This window comes from Tachypleus tridentatus, chromosome 12 (genome assembly GCF_004210375.1).
Source record: "Tachypleus tridentatus isolate NWPU-2018 chromosome 12, ASM421037v1, whole genome shotgun sequence".
In the NCBI taxonomy this organism is placed as follows: domain Eukaryota; kingdom Metazoa; phylum Arthropoda; class Merostomata; order Xiphosura; family Limulidae; genus Tachypleus; species Tachypleus tridentatus.
Genome location: NC_134836.1, coordinates 32,048,767 through 32,068,822, shown reverse-complemented (window position 1 = coordinate 32,068,822; position 20,056 = coordinate 32,048,767). Strand labels below are relative to the sequence as shown.

Genomic DNA, 20,056 nt, shown 5'->3' with positions numbered 1-20,056 from the left:
AGATTTAAGCTATTTGGCCCAGCATGGCCAGGTGGGTTAAATCTCATAATATCATAGTTGTACCTATCAAACCTCTTCTCCCAGATAGATCTTGGTCTTTTCATTCACAACGTCCTCCATTCTGTTGAATACTTCCTTTATTTCAAAAGGTCCTTTCCCTTGTAAGGTGAATTTCTTATGGTCTACAGGAAGCAAAACTATGACCTTCTGCCTAACCTTAAGATGTTGATCCTTGGCAATCTTGTCATAAAAATGCTTCCAACTGCATTGAGCTGTATATAAGCCCTGTAAAACAAATTGACAAGTTGTCTAACAACCAGTTTCTGTGTTCTGATACATAGTGATACGTGTTCCTTACATCTGACTCTTCTTCTCCTGTCCATAGCTATTTCTGTATTTGCACCAAAGCTCATACTATTCTTCCATACTGTAACTGGAAAGGTGGAAGCCCTTTTTATATGTAAAAAACGGCTCGTTTGGGTTGAGAAAATATTTTACATAGAAGAGCGAACAACGTTTCGACCTTCTTCGGTCGAATGAACCTGACGATGACCGAAGAAGGTCGAAACGTTGTTCGCTCTTCTATGTAAAATATTTTCTCAACCCAAACGAGCCGTTTTTTACATATAAATTTCTCAACAAGTGGGTTTCTCGACATCACTAAGGTGGAAGCCCTGTACCTGCTTGTGGGACTTCTTGATAAGCATATAATACTGACTGCAAGTACCTCACCTAGACACTTGGCTTCTCTTGGTACATCTCGTTTAGCATGCTCCTTAAATCTCCACTGAGGCTCTCACAATATCTATTACACTTAGGAATGTACAAGGTGGTAAAGAGCTGCTGAGTATTAATGAGCCTACACACCTTCTGCATCTGTTCTGACATAAACTTGGTCTCTCTGTCACTCAGGATTTCTCTTGGAAAACCTACCGTGCAAAATATCTCCAAGAGAGATTTTGATACTCTCTTTTCCTCTATTTTCAATAGTACTATTGCTTTTGGATAATGTGTCACATAGTCAACTAATGTCAGCACATACTGGTTGCCCTTGTCAGAATTAGGTGCTGCTTGTGGCTCAGTCAAGTCCATAACTGCTATGTTGAATGGATCTTCTCTAAGAAACATCTCCCCTAATGACACTTTGCCAAGAGAGAAGGTAGCCAGATGTCACATGACCTGCATAATCTATTCATGTCTCCAATGTCTCCTGGCCAATGGAAGTTACTGGTGATTCTGCCTCCCATGCTCTCTGATCCTAAAAGTTCTCTCAAAGTTGATTAATGAACTAACTTTATCAGTTGGGTCTGGTATTCTGTTGGTACTATGATATGCTTAACTTCCCCATTATAACTGCCTTGATAGATTCAGTATAACACTCTCTTCCAGTCCTCTATTTTTGAGTACATTTTCCCTTTGTCTTGTTCTCAAATTTATCCATGGCATTGTCCCAAAATTTTTACAATGAAGAGTCTTTCTTCTGTGCTTTCCTCAGGCCCCTGCAAGTGTCAAAAAGCAACATCCCAAATGCAGTTTTGCAGAAACTAATATATATTGTTTGCTCTTCTCTTCTTGAGCTCTGGAGATGACAGCAGATTCTTCAATCTTCCCTCTGTCTAGTTCCTCCAAATTTCTACTACCTGGTTTATTTCTTATTACCAAGTAGTGTTTTGATACTTTGATGCACATGGCCTTAATGTTTCCTTCATATTATGCAACATAATATCCACCTTTATTTTTTTGCTGTGGGAACTTTCTCATCATCACCTGGACATCTGATACCATACTGGTTCTCACTACTGCATCCAATATATTGTACAACCTTCACCTCCTAGTCCCCAATATAACCTGCACGTATTGGAATATTATGCTTTGTTGGCACCTCATTATATCTGTCACATGCTTCCAACATCATTTGCACTGTTCATATATTTGCTAATCTGCACGAACCCTTACTCATGAACTAATCAATCATTCTTTTCTGTACTGAATCTGACAAGTTATCTTGATTCTCTTTCTTCTGGCAGCATCATCCACAGTGCCAGTCACTATTTTCTTGTTTCTTACATGCACTATCTTTGTAAATAGCACCAACTTCTTTGTGTTGAGGTTTCTGCTGTTGTTTTTTTGGTAATGGACTTGTACTCTTTTGCAATGTGTCCCATTTTATAACAAGCACAGTATTTATTTTCACTTCTCTCTATTAACCTCCTGTTACTGTTGGTAGACTCTTGCTTCTGGTCAGCCATCACTGGTTTCAAATTTAAATGGACATTCTTAAACTTCTGTGGGCTTTCATATACTGTCATGCCAACTTGATCTTTTTGTCTACTTCTTTTAGTGCTTTTTCCTTCAAGAACAGTGACATGTCAGTTGAACATGTTATCATGAACTGATGTCACACTAACCAGCCATTGAAAACTATTTCCACACATGACCATGTCATTCCATCTGGCAAAACATAGCTGAAGACATGCCACAAACTCAAATACAGTTTCTCCAGTGTCATGTCTGATTCCTCTGAATTTCTGACAAAATTCTTCTCCTGTCAGTTCATATCATTTCAGTAAAGCCACTTTTAATTTCTCATTGTCATGCTTGCATATACTTATAGGCCTTTTCCTGTGACAAGGAGACTGAAACAGACTACCTAGTCAACTTTCTCCCAGTTCTAACTTTTGTGAATCATTCGTTTCTCCAGGAAGACATTCTTGACATCTTTATATTTACCAACTTTGTGCAGCTTCAACATGTTGGCCCCGACTCCATTGCCATTCTTGGGTCCTCCTTTCTTTAGTTTGGTGAACTTTGTAATCTCAGTTTGTGTTCTTATTTTTCTCTATTTCATTTTTTCTTCTGGTCTTTCTTGCTCTTTTCTATGCCAACACACTTCTCTCTCCATCTAGATCTTGTTGTTGTTTATCAGTCTCTCCTAAGTCACTGTCTTTTAAATGAAACAATCTCTAATTTATATCAATATTTGACATGGTTATATAATGTGGCTGTAATCTCCACACTATTTCTGATAGTACTATCTACAATTGTGTGTATATAAGCTGTTGTCGGTCACATTTTATTCTACCATTGTTTAGAACTGTATAATCCTGGCTGTGGCTTGCCAGTTGATAGGAAACTTACATTTTTATATATAGTAAGGTAAAGTATACACTGTTTATTGTTGTTTGTCTGGGCATTCTTCTACAGTAGGTGGTCTGACTTGTTGGAACCAAATAAACAAAATCATTCACTTAACTTTTTTCAAAATATTACATATTTGGAACTAATTAAAAACATGTACAACAAATTATTAATACTAGGAATGACTATAGACATAACATAAACACAATATAGCTCTCTCCTTCTTCTATCGACCACTGGGTCTACATTACTCGATAGGCCTCCCTTCTCTATCCAATTGTCTCTTTTACATGACTATACTTTAGTTTTTATCTTTTTGTCTGATATTTCCCACTCATCTCATACTATTTATATGCTTATTACGAAATCGTCTGCTCGCTACACATCCTCTTCATCAACAACATTTCACACGTTGTTTTATATGATCTCGAAATCAGTGAGTTATAAAAAATAATGTACGACTCTTACCGAGTTACATAACTAAATTTGACATAGCATTTACTATAAAATAATTACTTCTTACTCTCTTGTTTTAAGTAAAAGTAAATATTCATAAAATATTTACTCACAAAATAAATAATCTATATCAAACAGTCTTTTATATCATGATGTGCACACACCCTTAGAACAATCCTCACCTAGAGGTTTCATGTGTTCTGAAAGTTAGGTGTCCTTCCTTGGGAACAGTATTGTAGTTGCAACTCCAGCTACTTTACTTAATTACATCACTTTTGTCTCTATTATCATGCCAACAACCATTCCAATAGGAAGCATATGCCTTTAGTTTCACACTATCACTGATAGTAGCATCAATACCTGAAAAAACATGAGCAGTAAAGTATTTTTCAGACAGAAAACAATGTGTTACATATATTAGTTCTATCATCACAGAAGATGATATAAATGCTCTAGAATATGTCTGCACTCCACCAATGAAAATAATCTGCACATTTGGTGTTATCACAACATTCTCCTTAATATGCACATGTGCATCCATCATTTTCAGATACAAGTTGGTTCACAATGGATGTTTTCGGCAAAGATAATGTGTTGCCCAAGCAAAGCTAAATGAGATAATTTCCATATAGTTTCATCCATAAGATACTTGTACCTGAACTCAGATCACAAACAACTGACATGCACTTGGTGAGATCATAGGCAAAATGAAGTTGCAGACAAGCTTCTCCATTTATATCTAATTTGTCATCATTTTTCAGAGTGAAGTTTGTGCTAACTGGAACAAATAGTAGTTTCCATCAGAATGAATAATACGAGGAAAGGTTGAGCAATGGCTTAACATCTCCATTAACATTTACAAACTCACCTTTATTTTGACATATTAATATTGTTATATACTACATGATACCACATCAAAGGTTCTCTGAACTAGTATCCATGACACTGAGTACAAGATACCAGCTTTCCCACCATAACAGTTGTTAGGCACTGCTAGTCTGATTTAGCTGTAACGGATGAAGAAAAAATTTACCATTAATCTTCTTGCATCTGTTTCATCATTTGAATTACCAATACCATTTATACTAAGTCTTTCAATAATACACACACATAAAGACAAACATTTCCATTCATGGTTAATCATTTATCGTCATAACTGACTTGGCTCCAGTGTCAGCATACACATTCCCATGAATACTGACGTGGCCAGGTATCCTGAAAACTGGATATTATTGGAAGATAAAGAAAAATAGTTCAATTGTGTTTGAATATCAATGTAAACAGGGTGAGAACTAATGTGAAACAATTTCAGAGCCAGTAGAGAACTAAGAGAGTCAGTGTAAGTTGTACAATCAGTGTACTGTACAGCTTCTACATGAGAAATGACAAAATACTCAACAGTGAACACAGGAACAGTAGAAGAAATCCTGTGAACAACCACAATGCCACAATAAACCATCACAGAGCCCACAGAGTCACCCGATTTCGAACCATCCACATAAACGGGAATACAAGAATGATCTGAAAGATGTTCAACAAAGATGGTACTTCCAAGTAAGAAGTATTCACCTTCCTCAAGTGTTTCAAAAAAGATCACAAGCAAAGAGGGTAATAAACCATAGCAGGATTGGCAGACCAGTGAAGACAGCAATGTCATCCAATGACAGCCTCAATTCAGCCAGCTGCACCTGGATACAAGGGCCCAAACAATAATGGTAGACCTGTCTATTATGAACAAAGCATAGCTCATTGAGGAAGGAAGACAACCCCAGGTGGGACACTGTATAAGAATAGAAGTTAGTAACATTCTTTAAAGGAAGTCACAAACAGTGAAGGTAAAGAGGAGGGCTGTAGAACTCAAAGTACAAACTCTGGACTGGCAAATTTTAGGTATGGAAAGCCCCATGCAGAGACAAAAACCCAGATGGTGAATGGGATCTAGCATCTTTAAGTCCAAGGTCCTTGCCAAACCATAGGCTAGAGACCTACAGTCATGTTGGATCAAATGAGGACCCAATAGACCTTCAGAACAGAACAACGACTCACTCCCCAAGAGGTGAAAGAGAGGATACATAAGATGTTCAGGGCCCTAACACACTTGACACATAGCTACTTGATGTGAGGAATGAAAGCAAGTTTATGGTCAAAGATAAGCCCAAGACCTTTGTCTTAGAGACCACGGAAAGAATAACATACTAAGTTGGATCTCAGGATTAGGGCATACACCTTGTTGGTGGTAAAAATATATACAAAGAGAGAAAAATAATGGTAAAACCATTTGCTGTGGTCCACTCCAACAAACAACGAAGGGCAGTATGAAGCTGCCTCTTAATAAATTTCACGTTGGACAACTGACACAGGATGGGAAAGATGTTGACATAGAGTCCATTTGCAACAGTAGAAGGAGTTGCATTGTGATAACATTGACCTTGATACTGAAAAGTGTGACACTCAAGACTCCAAATTTCTATATGAAAGAATGGGAAAGAGTCAATCACACAGATAGAAACAAGATGTTGTCTTTCAAGAAGAGCTCCCCCCCCACTAGTACAGCAGTATGTCTCCAGATTTACAATACTAAAATCAGGAGTTTGATTCCCCTCGGAGGGCTCAGAAGATAGCCCAATGTGGCTTTGCTATAATAAAACACACAAACACACACTCAAGAAGAGCTTTCATGGTCAATATTTTCAAGTATCAGATGGTCCACAGTTAAGCACTGTTAAAAGAATTCACACTGCATGGATGAGAGGTTTGTGTGTTTTGAAATTAGCACAAAACTACATGAAGGCTTTATGCACTAGCCAGTCCTAATTTAGCAGTGAAAGACTAGAGGGAAAGCAGCTAATCATCAAAAACCCACTGCCACTTCTTGGGTTACTCTTTTGCCAATGAACTGTGAGACTGAACATCAAATTATAATGCCTCTGGGCTAAAAGGGGCGAGCATGTTCGGTGAGACAGGGATTTGAACCAGTGACCTCCATATTGTAAATTGAGTACCCTAATCACCAGATCCTGCAAGGATGGGCAAGATGGAGCCATTTGATTCAAAGAACCAAACAAGAATAGCACTAACCATCCTCTCTGAAATCTTACAGAGACAACTAGTCAAAGCAATTTGGCTGTAATTAAAAGGAATTTTGGCATCCTTCCCAGGGATAGAAAAAGGAAGAACAATAGCCTTGTACCAAACATTAGAAAAATGTTCTCATACCAGATGCAATTAAAAAAAACCAGAAGAATAACAAAAAAGGCATGAGAAATGGCACAACATTTCATAGAGAACATCATCAGGTGCAATGTATTGACAAACTGATGAACAGTGGGCTGGGATTCCCCCAATGTGAAGGGGCAATTACAGTCATAGAGACAACTGGCCCAAAAGGAAACAGACGACTTCTCTGCCCAAAACGTGATGACCAAAAAAGTAGAGGAAGAAACAAAAATACTGGAAAGATAAATTATTGTTGAGAATACCAACAATGCTCTGTACATCAGCAACTTCCTGGCCATTAGAGAGTAAGACAGAAATGGGAAGGAAAACATTCCATCAACTGACCTTCCAAATCTTGTTCCATATGATTTGGAGATTGTGGTAAAACAATTGCTTGTTATAAACTCAATCAAAGATTTTTTATGGCTTTGGCATTTAACCTGCTGAGCATGAGAATGGGCTTGCTGGAAAGCAATGTGATTACAAAGAGTGGGATACCTGTGAAAGTTATCTGCATTATGTTTCAAAGCCTTTTATGTCTGCTGGCAAGCTGAAGACCACCATGGATAAGGATAGCAGGGGAAACGTATTGAGGTTTTAGGAATAGAATGAACAGCCGCTTAAATGATAAATCACTTACTGTTTTCATGTATATGTTAAGAGTAATGACAGAAAGATCGATTTCAGAGAGAGAAATGTGAAAGAGCCACTCAGTATGGTTCAACTTCAACTGTGGTACTTGGGTAACATCAACTACAGCTGCTTTCCCTCAGAACTACAGAAAAAAAGTATCACTGCACTGTGGGTTATGGTCAACCCTCCAAAAAAACAAGAGAAATGGAAGGAGAGCAGATGGATAAATCAACAGCAGTAAAAGACTGATTAGGTACATGAAAATTTGCAAAATAACCAATATTTAAAGAGAAAGGTTGTGAGTATAGAACATATACTTCACAGAATGACCCCTCAAATCAATATCAGTGTCACCCCAGATTAAAATGGGAGATGGTAACTGTTCTAGGAAAGCATTAAGGCCTGACTGATAAGTCAACTAAAGAGACAAGTAAAGAGAACAAATAATGATGATATGACCAAGGAGATATGGATGGTTATGGCCTCTAAAGTGTATCAAGTGGCACAGACAAGGTGGGCACGTGTTGGATAACCAGCAATGCCACCCATCCACGACACAACCTGTTATTCTGGTATAAAGAAAACTACTGACAGGTGAATGTATTGGTAGGCTTAAGGAATGTTTCCTGTAAGGAAAGTCACACAGGATGATAAGAATGAATAAAAACCTTAATGTCATCCAGGTTAGAATGAAAACCTCGACAGTTTCACTTTATCAAAGTGGTAATTTTACCTAGGTGAAGAAGTGGGCAAATAACCATTCTGTTTATGACCATGCCATTTTATCTTCATTAGAATGAGGTCTGTCAACCTTTGTGGATCCTCTCTTGGGTTGAGTGGGCAGATCTCTGTTGTTAGACACAACTCAGCATAAGAAAATCAAGATATACTATTCTCTTTCTAGCAAAAATTCTTCTCCGAGATTGTACAAAAGTAAATCACTTATTCTGAAACATTCTTCAATGTGTTTCTGAAAGTGGCAGCAAATTGCATGGCTGTTGTTTGGTTATAAAGAGTGTTGACTTGTTTGTTTGATGTGGAAGCAGAATTTTTCAGCTAGTAATTTATTCACAACAAACAACATAAATACATTAATTCATTTATACCCAATTAAAAATAATTTGCATAAATCAGTAAAATAAATGTAAGCATATCTTATGCCATGTTTCAAGATTTCAGTTACTCACAGATGAAGGGCTCAAGATTCATTTAGACAGCAAGACTTCACAGACTATTTTGCTGCAATATAATGAAAACATACTTATTCATTTAGGTCTAATTTCTAAGCAACATCAAAAATTTTGTCAACATTTTAGGTAAGTTTGTGCTAAAGTGAAATAAGTGTGTACTTTATATGTCTATTGATACGATCATATTACAATTAGTTACATATTGAAAATAAAACAACTTGTAAATCTTAAAGATTTATTAATGGTTATTAAAAAGAAGCCAACATTTTCACTGTAATGTTAAACTTAACAATTTGCATGAAGGCTAAATATACTATGTAGCAGTGTTAATTAATCACATTTTAAGGAAACTGAAAATAGATGAAGGTTATAGAAACAATTATTCTCCGGTGATTTTGCACAATAAATCATTTGTTGCTGTTATAACAAATCAATAATTGTTCATTATTTAAATGTTATGAAAAGACAAATTACAAATTCTTTCAAGTGTTAAACTCTCACCAGGCAGGCCATCTCCCATCTCATCTTACATGAGATAAAAAAAAACAGAATTCTTCACGATTTGTAAGAACTAAATGGTTCTTTTACCTGGAAATATGGGTGTTACAACAGTAAGCAAGTGGAAACAAGTCATTAAAATATTATTTTCAGTGAAGGTTTGTTTATACCACTATATAATTAAATATTTTCTTAAATACCTGTTATATCAAAATGACTTGAGATTCTCATCTCTTTGTTACTTTCCACATCCCGTACATCTTGTCACACACCTTAGGAGAACTGCAAACATTGACAACAGTCCTGTAGGGTAGTATCCATTGCAAAATGCTTTGTTACAAGACTGTTATATCAAAAGTGTCTGGTTTACAAAGACAATGGTTTTCTAGTGTCTGTTTAAACAATCCAAATGCACACAAATCCATTGATATTACATCTGGTGACTTCACTCTTACATTTTCACAATGGAACAGACATGAATACCTATTGTATTCTCAAGTTGCTGCTTTAGGCAGGCATGAACGTTTGCTTACCTGAGTTGTGTTACTATTCCAGATAAAGATCCTTCACAATACATTGTGTATTGTTGCCCGAGTCAAGTGGATTGCTCTGGCCACTGACCTTTGTGTTCACAGAGTCTCCTCTGTTACAAAATGCAGTACTTTGTTTATCATGGTTAGAGAATGGTTTCTTGCAGGCATCTTATCAGAGGCTATAGGTTAGCCCTATGGAAGAGCTCTGATTTCAGAGCTAGTGAGCCAAGTTTGAATCTTTGCAATACCAAAAAATATTTCTCAGACTTCAAGCAGTTGCTATGACTGAGTGGCCTCTGGTTATAAATTCAAAATAAGAAATAGTGGCATATAGCCTTAACAGCTTTGTTATAAATACAAACATACATATACAAATGCCATTTCTGAATGGTACTGGCTCCCCAAAATAATCATTTTTTTTTCCAGTGTCACATTTTGGGTTTACAATACCATGAAGTATAACAGATATTTCCATAATGGAAATTCTAACTCCCTGATATGAGCACATCTTTATGATCTAAGTGTATGAATATTTTGTACTGAAAAGGGTTCTTCATATTCCTTTGAAAGGGTCAATTTTTTGGTGTCATAACATTACTTACTAAATGCCAAACAATGAAAAAAATGTAGTTCTAATACATACTGCTCCAAAACAACTTTATATTAGTTGAGTTTATAACATGACCTGCTAACTTCCATATTCAATATCATCTTTATATGATGTACACAACATAACTAATATTTTCAACTGTTTGAAGATTCTATTTACACGATACACATTTTTGGTATGTACTGCAGAACAATTTTATATTAACTCTACTTGTTTTAATGCAAAACCATACATGCTATGAAAATCAAGAATCAGAATTTAGCACTATAAGCCCTGAAATTTACTACTGAGCCTCATGGAGCCTAGGTTATCTCACAACCTTCTCCTATACTCATAGGAATAAATATAATCAATCATCCACCAGTGGGATACATGGCAAAATTCATGAGCATTGTTACACATTCTTCCAATTCTAACATTTTTGTTGTAAACATCACATGACAGAAATGTTATACTTCATTCCAGTTATTTTGCTAGTTTAGAAATTTTATTCAACTGACATTATAAAACAAAAGCCAGAAACAGCATTAGCAGGGACAAAGAGGGCATTTTTCTCTCCTAGCTGTCATCAACAGGTCTCCAATTGTAATTAAAATCACAAAAATATTCAAACTATTCAATGGTAGGAACATGTGACTGCATATTCCTCCATATTGTTACTGAATTATTTAACAACCTAACAGATGGCAGCAGTATTTAAAATGTTACTGAAAATGTAGAAACCCCAAAATAATCTCCTACAACTGCGAGACTATAGAGTCCCTGTCAAAGAGAAAATTACTAAATCAGTCAAAATCAGTCTAAATGTTTGTAATTTGGTTTAAATGGTTTCACTTACAGTTACATATCAGCTATATTTAACTAATGTTAAAATTTCTTCTTTCAACAATTTCAAACATAAACAAAAGACATAGCTCAGTATATTCTGAAACAAATGACCCCAAAATCAATAAAAATTAAGAAATATTACAATATAATTATCTATAATCCCATGAGTTATGATGCTAATGAACAAATATATTTGTTAACTAACCTGGTGAATTCCCATCTTTCTCCTCTGGCCATTCGGCCAGATGTCAGCCAGTCTAAAAACACCAAATTACTCGTGGAGCTTATGAAAACATCCTGTTCTTGATTGTAGTTAGCATTTTTGAAACAAACCACAGGATCAGGCAATACACACAACAGACTGAGTGAAGAAACACTGAACGAAATTCGAAAGTTTGTTGTTTTATTGTCATTACAAGGATACACCTACAAGAAAAAAAAAAGCAGTACTTTTAATAAACTTTCATTATCATTATAGCAATATGTATTCACAATTCCAATTTGTTAATTATACAACAATATGATTTTTATTTACTTTAGTAATGCCATAAAACAAACACATCTCAAAAAGCACTCAGGACCATGATATGAATAAACTATTTTATTTTTATCTCCAATTTTTCTTTTAACCAATTTATAGCAGGACAAACTGCATAGTTAAAATTTTGGTCATTAGTTTTATTTCCATGCTAACGTACTCAGCATTCACATTGGCCCTCTGCCTTAAATATCAATAGCTTATGATCATGGTTGAATAACTGTAGTAGGGAGATCAGAGTTTGCTCCTGTGTAGCTTGCCAAAAACTTTTATATCCTTAAATTAATAAAAACATAAGAATACCAAAACAGAAAAAAAATAAAGATTTAGTTGCCCCTGCAAAGTTTCTGGCTGTTCAGAGACATTTTGTCAAAGGATTAATTTAACTTGAAGTCAAATATTAACATTTTTGAGACAGACGTAAGTACAACTTTCAACAAATTAAAAAAAAAAGTAATCATACCTCCTACGCAAGGTAATTTGACAGACAAAGTAGCAATAAAATAAGCAATAAAAGACAGCCTATATGATGTATTTGGGATTAGGAACTGTTAAGTTATCTAAATCATTTCAAAATGTTTGGTTTCCACTCCAATATTTAAACTTGTATAGAAAAGTCTGTTTTAGTCCAGAGCTACCTGTACTTTGTCCTCTGCATGGAATTAAACCTCTAATTTTAGTGTTGTAAGGCTGTAAACTTACTGCTAGCTCATTAGAAAACATAGAAGGGTGATACAGGAATATACCATGTGATTTTTTTCCTTAGATTTAATGTTTATTTAAAATTTATTACTTGAAGTTAACGTAACCATATAAACTAAAACAACATTAACGTTTTCTCCAAATAAACTTGTCTCACGACTTTTGTATCCTATCAGATTGCATCCTTTTGGGCTTAGAAGAAGTCATTAGTTCTTCTGTTAGTCAACTGGTGAAATCTGTCAAGAACAAACAGCTGTTTGGTATACCAACAGAATGAACAACAATCACAGTTTCTAGACAGTTCTAGGATGATTCTCAAAATGCAGTTCTACACGATTTTGCCCCCAAAAAAGGAAGTCTGAGGCACTGCATACAGATACAATACACGTGAAGATTATGACAAGTAGCAAGTAAATTTTAAGACTAATAAATGTTATTGTCCTTGTATGTTACCCATTGTGTCCATTCTGATTGTTATTCCTAGACTTAAAACTAAATTGTTATTTATAAATTCAACATTTTTCTGCAATAACCATATGATATCAAAACAAAACACCTATTAAACAGACTTATCTGGTGAAGCTTCAGTGTATAATCAGTTTCAATTCGGAATACCAGTGAGAATAAGTAAAGAGAAATTTTGGCCTAATATACTAGTTTATCATGAACTTTGCAATTTAGTACTGAACTACGTACTGCTATTAACTTAAACATCTTTGATAAAAACATATATAAAATACTTCTTTGTTGGCAGTGACACTTTCGACAGCGAAAAAGAATACGAGTTGGAGAAAGAGTAAGTCACTATGGAGTGTTTAGAAGAAATTATATTCTAGATGCTGAAATTTTCCAAATGTTATGAAAGGAATGACTAGAATTTCATTACACTCCACAACACAGAGAAAACTTCCAGCATTTGATACACCTAGATCAGAAGTTGATGAGATTTTCCCATTAATAGTCGACCTTTGTACGAGTGATATGCAGTGTACGACTATTGTGGAGATTGAGATTCTGTTAAGTATTAAATGACTTTGCATGTGGGTGCATATCTGTGTGTATTATATTATACACACACACAGACAGACAGCACTCTCACACCAACAGCAGTCAGAGTGCAACCCCAGTTCTGGTCACAGCTCCAAAATTGTGGGGTTGTGTTAAACCAAAGGAGGAAGTGATCAGTGATGTCGAGAAAACCCACTTGTAGAGAAAAATATATATACGTGTAAATGGCTCGTTTGGGTTGAGAAAATTTTTTGCATAGAGGAGTGAACAACATTTCGACCTTCTTCGGTCATGGTCAGGTTCACAAAGAAAGGAAGAGGTAACTAACCGAAGCTTACCACATGTTTGAAGGGGGTTGTGTAACCAAGTGTCGAAAAGTAGAGGGCGTGCTTAGATGTTTGAATATATAATTTTGTATTTACTTTATTATTATTATTTATATTATTTTTAATATAGGTATAAAGGTGTTCCTTTGTATTGGTTTATTTTGGGCTTTAGTTGTTGTATAAGTAAGGCTTCTTTAATAGAAAGGAACAACTAACCCTTAATTTTGTAAATACACAAACATCATCCAAAATTTACAGAAAAAACTACTTAAAGCCATGTTGAACACAAAATACAAAGAACTACATGACTTACAGAAACAAAAAATGAATCTAGACCATTAACTGGCATGCTGCATCAAACCAGAGATTTACAGACTTGTACAATGAAACATAAACCAAATCAACACTAGGAATGACAGAGACAAAAAGATCTGCCACAACAAAAAACTAGAAAAACTAAGATGCAAACAACAGAAAAGACACCACGACAAATCATTGACTAACTTCATACTTAACAGATCTGACCGACAATTAAACACAGGCGAAATACATCTACTTAACAAAGGACTCAACTTTGCAATAGTACCTAGGTACATTCCAACCTTAGAAATCAAAACATGTTTAGAAGATCTAGCCAGGAGACTCGTGATATTTTCCACAGAAAACAAAAACAAGAAAACAACCAACAGAAAGAGGACAACTTAGAAAATTTTATTGACATCCAACAGCCAAACTTCCCAGGAAAAATTTAAAATTTATATTTTCCAGAAACACCTAAAAACAACATCTTAAAGGATTTTTGCAAAGAATTTTCTCACAAAACCATCAATATAATTTCACAAAACAGAAAGCTAAAAAACAATCTTAAAAAAGAGACATTAATTCCATTAAAACACCTACAACAAGACAAAAACATAAAAATTCTAAAAGCAGATAAAAGAAATGCTACAGTTATAATGAACACAAATGAATACATCCAAAATATGAAGAACATTCTATCAGACACTAACAAATTTAAACCAATACACACAAAACGCAACTAAACAAAATACTATTAAGTGTGAAAAAAGCCAACACAACTTCACAAACACTTTATTCCTATCTACGCAAAACTGACTCACACACACCACAAATATACGGCATCTCCAAACCTCCAAAACCAGTTTGTCCATTACAACCAATAATGTCCACATATGAATCATTTAATTGCAATCTTGGTAAAAACATAGCATGGGCATTCTCCAAATATGTAACATCAGCCAGCTTATTCATCAAAGACTCTTTTAATTTCAAGTCTAATCTTAATTAACTTAAGCATAAAGCTTTAATGGCCAGTTTTGATGTTATATCCCTCTTTACAGAAGTTCCAACCACTGAAGCCTGCAAGACAGCTTTGGTACTCTATATTCGAGACCCTAACTCATATATAGACATTCCCAGCAACCAATTAGCAACCCTCATAGAATTCACCATGATGAAGACAAACTTGATGTTCAAAACCACAACTATATACAAACAAATAGCCTAAACATGGGCAACCCAGTATCACCAGTTCTACCCAATATTTTTATGATCCAAGCTGAAACACAAACAATTAACACAACATTACATCCACCACTATACTGATACAGATACGTAGATGACACGGTTGCAAGATTCACATCTACAGAACACACACTTAATTTTTTCAATCACATAGACAGAAAGCAAAATCAACCAACAAAAGTAAATATATCTCATGAATCAAAACATCATGAAACCACATACTGCTGCATACCATATATTATCGACATCAGCAGAAAAATAACCAACATTTGGCAAAAACTAGTAACAAAATATGACATTCCAGTTAATACCAAATTTATTCAAAAACTAAGCACAAAACTAAGGTCTATACTATGTAAAAACTACACTGACAAACACCACACCAACATTATTTATAAAATACAATGTGATAACTGCCACGACTTCTATATTGAAGAAACAAGTAGAAAAATGAAAACCAGATTCAAAGAAAATAAAAAGTCACCTTCACACGTTTTCCAACATTGCAAGTCAAATAAACACAACATAACCATAGAAAACACTCAAATACGAAATAAAGAAACAAACATAAACAAACGCAAAATTAAAGAAGCCTTACTTATACAACAACTCAAGCCCAAAATAAACCAATACAAGGGAACACCTTTATACCTATATTAAATATAATATAATAAATAATATAAAATTATATATTCAAACATCTAAGCATGCACTCTACATTCCGACACTCTGTTACACAACCCCTTCAAACATGTGGTCAGCTTTCTGTCAGTTACCTCTTCCTTTCTTTGTGAACCTCACGATGACCGAAGAAGGTCAAAACATTGTTCGCTCCTCTATGTAAAAAATTTTCTCAGCCCAAATGAGCTGTTTTACATTTTCAAAGGTGGAAGTGCCAGATTTAAAAATAATAGACAGTCGGCTGAACCTTCAATGGTCTATTAATACACTGACCACTAAGTAGTATGTTTGTTTTGTTTTTGTTGTTTTGTGGCCTTCTGAAAAAACATTACCGCTCAGTCCACTAAAAGCAGATTTCCACAGTTGTTGGAAGAGATGTATAGTGTTCAAAACAGCTAGGATGGTCACGTAGTATCCCCGTTACTAAAATAATAATGGACAAACACTCATTGAACTATTTTATCTGGGGAAATGCACTTTGACTTTTATGGCTTCTTGTATTTGAAGAAATCAGGCATGCCGTGTCATGACACATACTGGTTTTTATACAGGTTAAATGTGTTTATTTTAATATGAAAAATTGAACTGCATTTGTCTTTAACCAAGGATACTAACTATAATGCATTGTTGTAATATGTTTTGGTTTCTATCCATAAAACGCAAATGAACGAAGCAATTTTTGACAGCTTACATATTTATAAGAAGTTTCAAGGGCGAGATATTCAAATCAGTTTATTTGACATGGTACAATAAAATAACGCATGTATATAATGCCGACAGAAATATACATATATGACGTTGATATTGATATAAAATTCTATGAATTTCAAGAAATAGATAATTTTCTTATACTCTTGAAAAGAAGAATTGGATATTTTTTCATACGATTTTTTTCGATGAGAAGATACAGAGTGCTACAGACAGGTATTTTGCTATTATATTATTACTATATAAAATTTATAACTAAATGTAAATATTTCTTACCTTTTGGAAGGCTTGACTAGTCCACACAACGCAGCAAGCTTCACCAACTGTCACTTCTGCACTCAAACGGTCTCCAGGTACCAGACCTCCACCGTAAGTAATAAGATATATCCACCTACAGCAATTCCCACTAGATGTCGGTGCAAGGATCTTCAACTAGTTGATTGAATCAAGAGAAAGATACGAGCCTGGATGGTTAGAAAGTTACTTCACAAAGAAATACTATCTTTTTACTGATATTGAATTTTAATTTTCTGGCTAAATAAAGGCATTTAGCTTAAAGTTTATTACACGGAAAGGAAATTATTAACCAGGAGTAGAACTAAATATTCAAAACTCAATGAAACTACTTTATCAAACAAGAATAGAAGTATCTAGTTAACATTCCCGTCAAGTGAAGTGTAGCTGTGTGTCAACATAGAGTTAATTCGATCATCACGGACGTGGAACGTCGTTAAAATATTCACTTCCAGACAAGATATAAAACTGAATATTGTTCATGAGTTTGTCAAATTTGTGTACATTAATAATTATTTGTAATAATCATTATAAATTGTATTGTTGTTGTTGTTTTCCATTAAAATATATTTATGTTAAGAAAAAAAATGTTTATTAATATTATTGACAAATATCATAAATTTGTTTCACATCAACAATAAATTGACTTCTAAAGTCAGCTTAAACCACTCCAGCTATTATAAATCCTAAAAGGTGACATACATAACATGATAAATAGGAAATTTGTCCGAAATAAATTAGAATACGTGACATAAAGTGTGGTTTGTCTGGGATAAATCATAAAATAATTGTAAAAAATAACACATAATGCTGTTTAATTAACTATTTACTAACGAAGGAGTTAGCTAATCTTAAAGAATAACGAGTAATACTGCTAGTTAAGAGACTACTTGCCTCTGAAAAGATTAACTCAATTGTAAAACATCATTCAAAACTTTGTTTATTCAACTGCAATCATTTTAACAATACCCACTTGAATATCATATGTTCATTAAAAATCAAGTCTATGATAAAATCATTTTCCGACTTATAAAATGGCCATAGTGGCTTATATATTATATGTAAATTTCCTTAAATTATAAAATTATTTTGTGATATAAATCTGACTCAATAAGTAGTCTAGCAGTAACAAAAACAATGCTTATAGGCTCATCCACTGGTATGAAACACATTTGTGATGGTTTTGAAATTTCATATTCAACCAATAAGATGTGTGCATTCTTTGCTTAAAAGAAGATGACTGTTTATTTGTTTTTGATATTCGCGCAAAGCTACTTAGCTTCTGTATCCACTAATTGTTCCACATTTTGAAGTGTTATAAATGAGGAATGGCAGTTAATGAGCATAACTCGCCAAAAGGCTTGAGCTGCTCTTCTCTGACCATTAAAATAACAAATTTGATATGTAGGAACCCCATGTAACGTGTAAAATATTTTGTCACAAACTAACAAAAATTATATTTATAGCATAATAGCTCTCTCTTTAGGTAGACAAGCCTAAAGACACATATCGTGTATGTAATAACAATTTGTTGTAATCATGTTACACATTTTTTTCATGTTTTAATTACTGTATCATCTTTTTCAGGGCTTGATATAATTATAAATGTATTAATGAATTAGTAATGAAAATCTTTAAACAATAGGTTTTAGTTATTGTACTGTTCTATTTATGATTAATTAATTATAATTGCATTAGTTTTAAATGTCCTTTTTTATGAGTTTGATTAGCTAATGTTAAGCATTCTTTTAAAATAATTAATTATAAATAATTTAATTAACTGATTATAAATGATTCAGTTAGTGTTAAACATCCTTTTAGGAAGAATTAACAAATTCTTCTTGAGATGTATTTTGAACAGTACGTCACGGCACTAGTATGCAATCATTCAATATGGCGGCCTAGCAATATGCCTTGGTAGTATATTTTGAAACTATGTCACCATGTAGGAACACGTTCTTAACTTTGTCGTACTATTACGTAATCATACATCACGGCTACCTTTCATGGTAGCTTAATAATAAGCCCTAACGAGGCCTTCTAGTGGCAACTTTTAAAATTATTACGTCTTTATCTTTGATGGCATCACTCCTCTGCGGTAGCAAATCAGCGTGTAGCTGCATCCTTTCGATGAAGTACCAACCCTACTACTTACACAGATATTCATTAAGTATTTCTTTCGTTTTAACATAAAGTATTCAAAGTCCACATATATGTTATATCATATTAACTGTAACGTAGTACAATTTGACTTTATGGTTTAGACGATACTACAAATACCTAGATGACTGTTTTAGGCTTATGAATTCAAGCTCTACGTCTGCACCACATAAGCTAAAGGAATGACTTAATGCAAAGCAAAATTCCATGACTTAAGTGGAATGCACGTCCTTCCTTTTTGTTGGCTATTTTTTTTATCATCAATTATGTTCAGGAACACCAACAATTCAAGAAAATAATTGTTAAATAACAAATTGGATGAATCTTAGTGTTACACAGAATTTTCTGTTTTTTTAATGAGAACATATTTTGATTTTTGCATAATTCATTACATAAAATTTTGAAAATAAAAAATGATATCATCTTATACAACAATAACGACAAATGTCTTCATCTGTATATAATCTTAATGTAAGAAACTGGACTAATGCTGTCTATTCCGATAGTTTCGCGTTGTCATCTCGTCATTGTCTGTTTATATCAAAAACTGAAAAACACCTTAAAAGTTGTTTGCCGTCTTTATGTTCACAAAGTTTGTTTTTTTAATTCAAACATATTTTGTAAAACTATCCTAAAACAACTGAATAAAAAAATATGCGAGGTTAAGTGGTGGTGGTGAGACAAAAAGAACCAGATCGTAATAGGAAGAACCAGATGGTGGTTCATTTGGAGTATGTTTGTTTTTTTTTAATTTCGCGCAAAGCTACAAGTTGGTTATCTGCGCTCGCCGTCCCTAATTTAGCAGCTAGTCATAACCACCAACCGCCAACTCTTGAACTACTCTTTTACCACTAAACAGTGGGATTAATCGTAACTTTATAATGCCTCAACGGCTGATATGGCGATTATGTTTGGTGTGACAGGATTTGGAACCCGCAACCCTTTTAATTATGTGTAAAACGCCCTAAACACCGGGCTATACTGGACCTTCT

General features: G+C 34.3%; 1 protein-coding gene and 1 long non-coding RNA gene across 5 annotated transcripts in view; one reads left to right on the top strand and one right to left on the bottom strand.

The window, feature by feature from the left end:
* LOC143235510 (uncharacterized) overlaps positions 1 to 12,729 on the top strand; it is a 46,444-nt gene extending 33,715 nt beyond the window's left edge. Inside the window, exon 3 of the long non-coding RNA XR_013019231.1 lies at positions 12,519 to 12,729. This is a non-coding gene — a long non-coding RNA (uncharacterized LOC143235510). The remainder of the gene's footprint in view (positions 1 to 12,518) is intronic.
* Positions 1 to 20,056, bottom strand: part of LOC143235508 (uncharacterized) — a 58,787-nt gene that overhangs the window by 26,131 nt on the left and 12,600 nt on the right. For all 4 annotated transcript variants that reach the window (XM_076473714.1, XM_076473713.1, XM_076473715.1 and 1 more), the window contains exons 3-4: positions 16,887 to 17,042; positions 11,308 to 11,528 (exon numbers count right to left, since the gene is read on the bottom strand). In XM_076473714.1, coding sequence (XP_076329829.1) covers positions 11,308 to 11,528; positions 16,887 to 17,042 — 377 coding nt within the window. The remainder of the gene's footprint in view (positions 1 to 11,307; positions 11,529 to 16,886; positions 17,043 to 20,056) is intronic.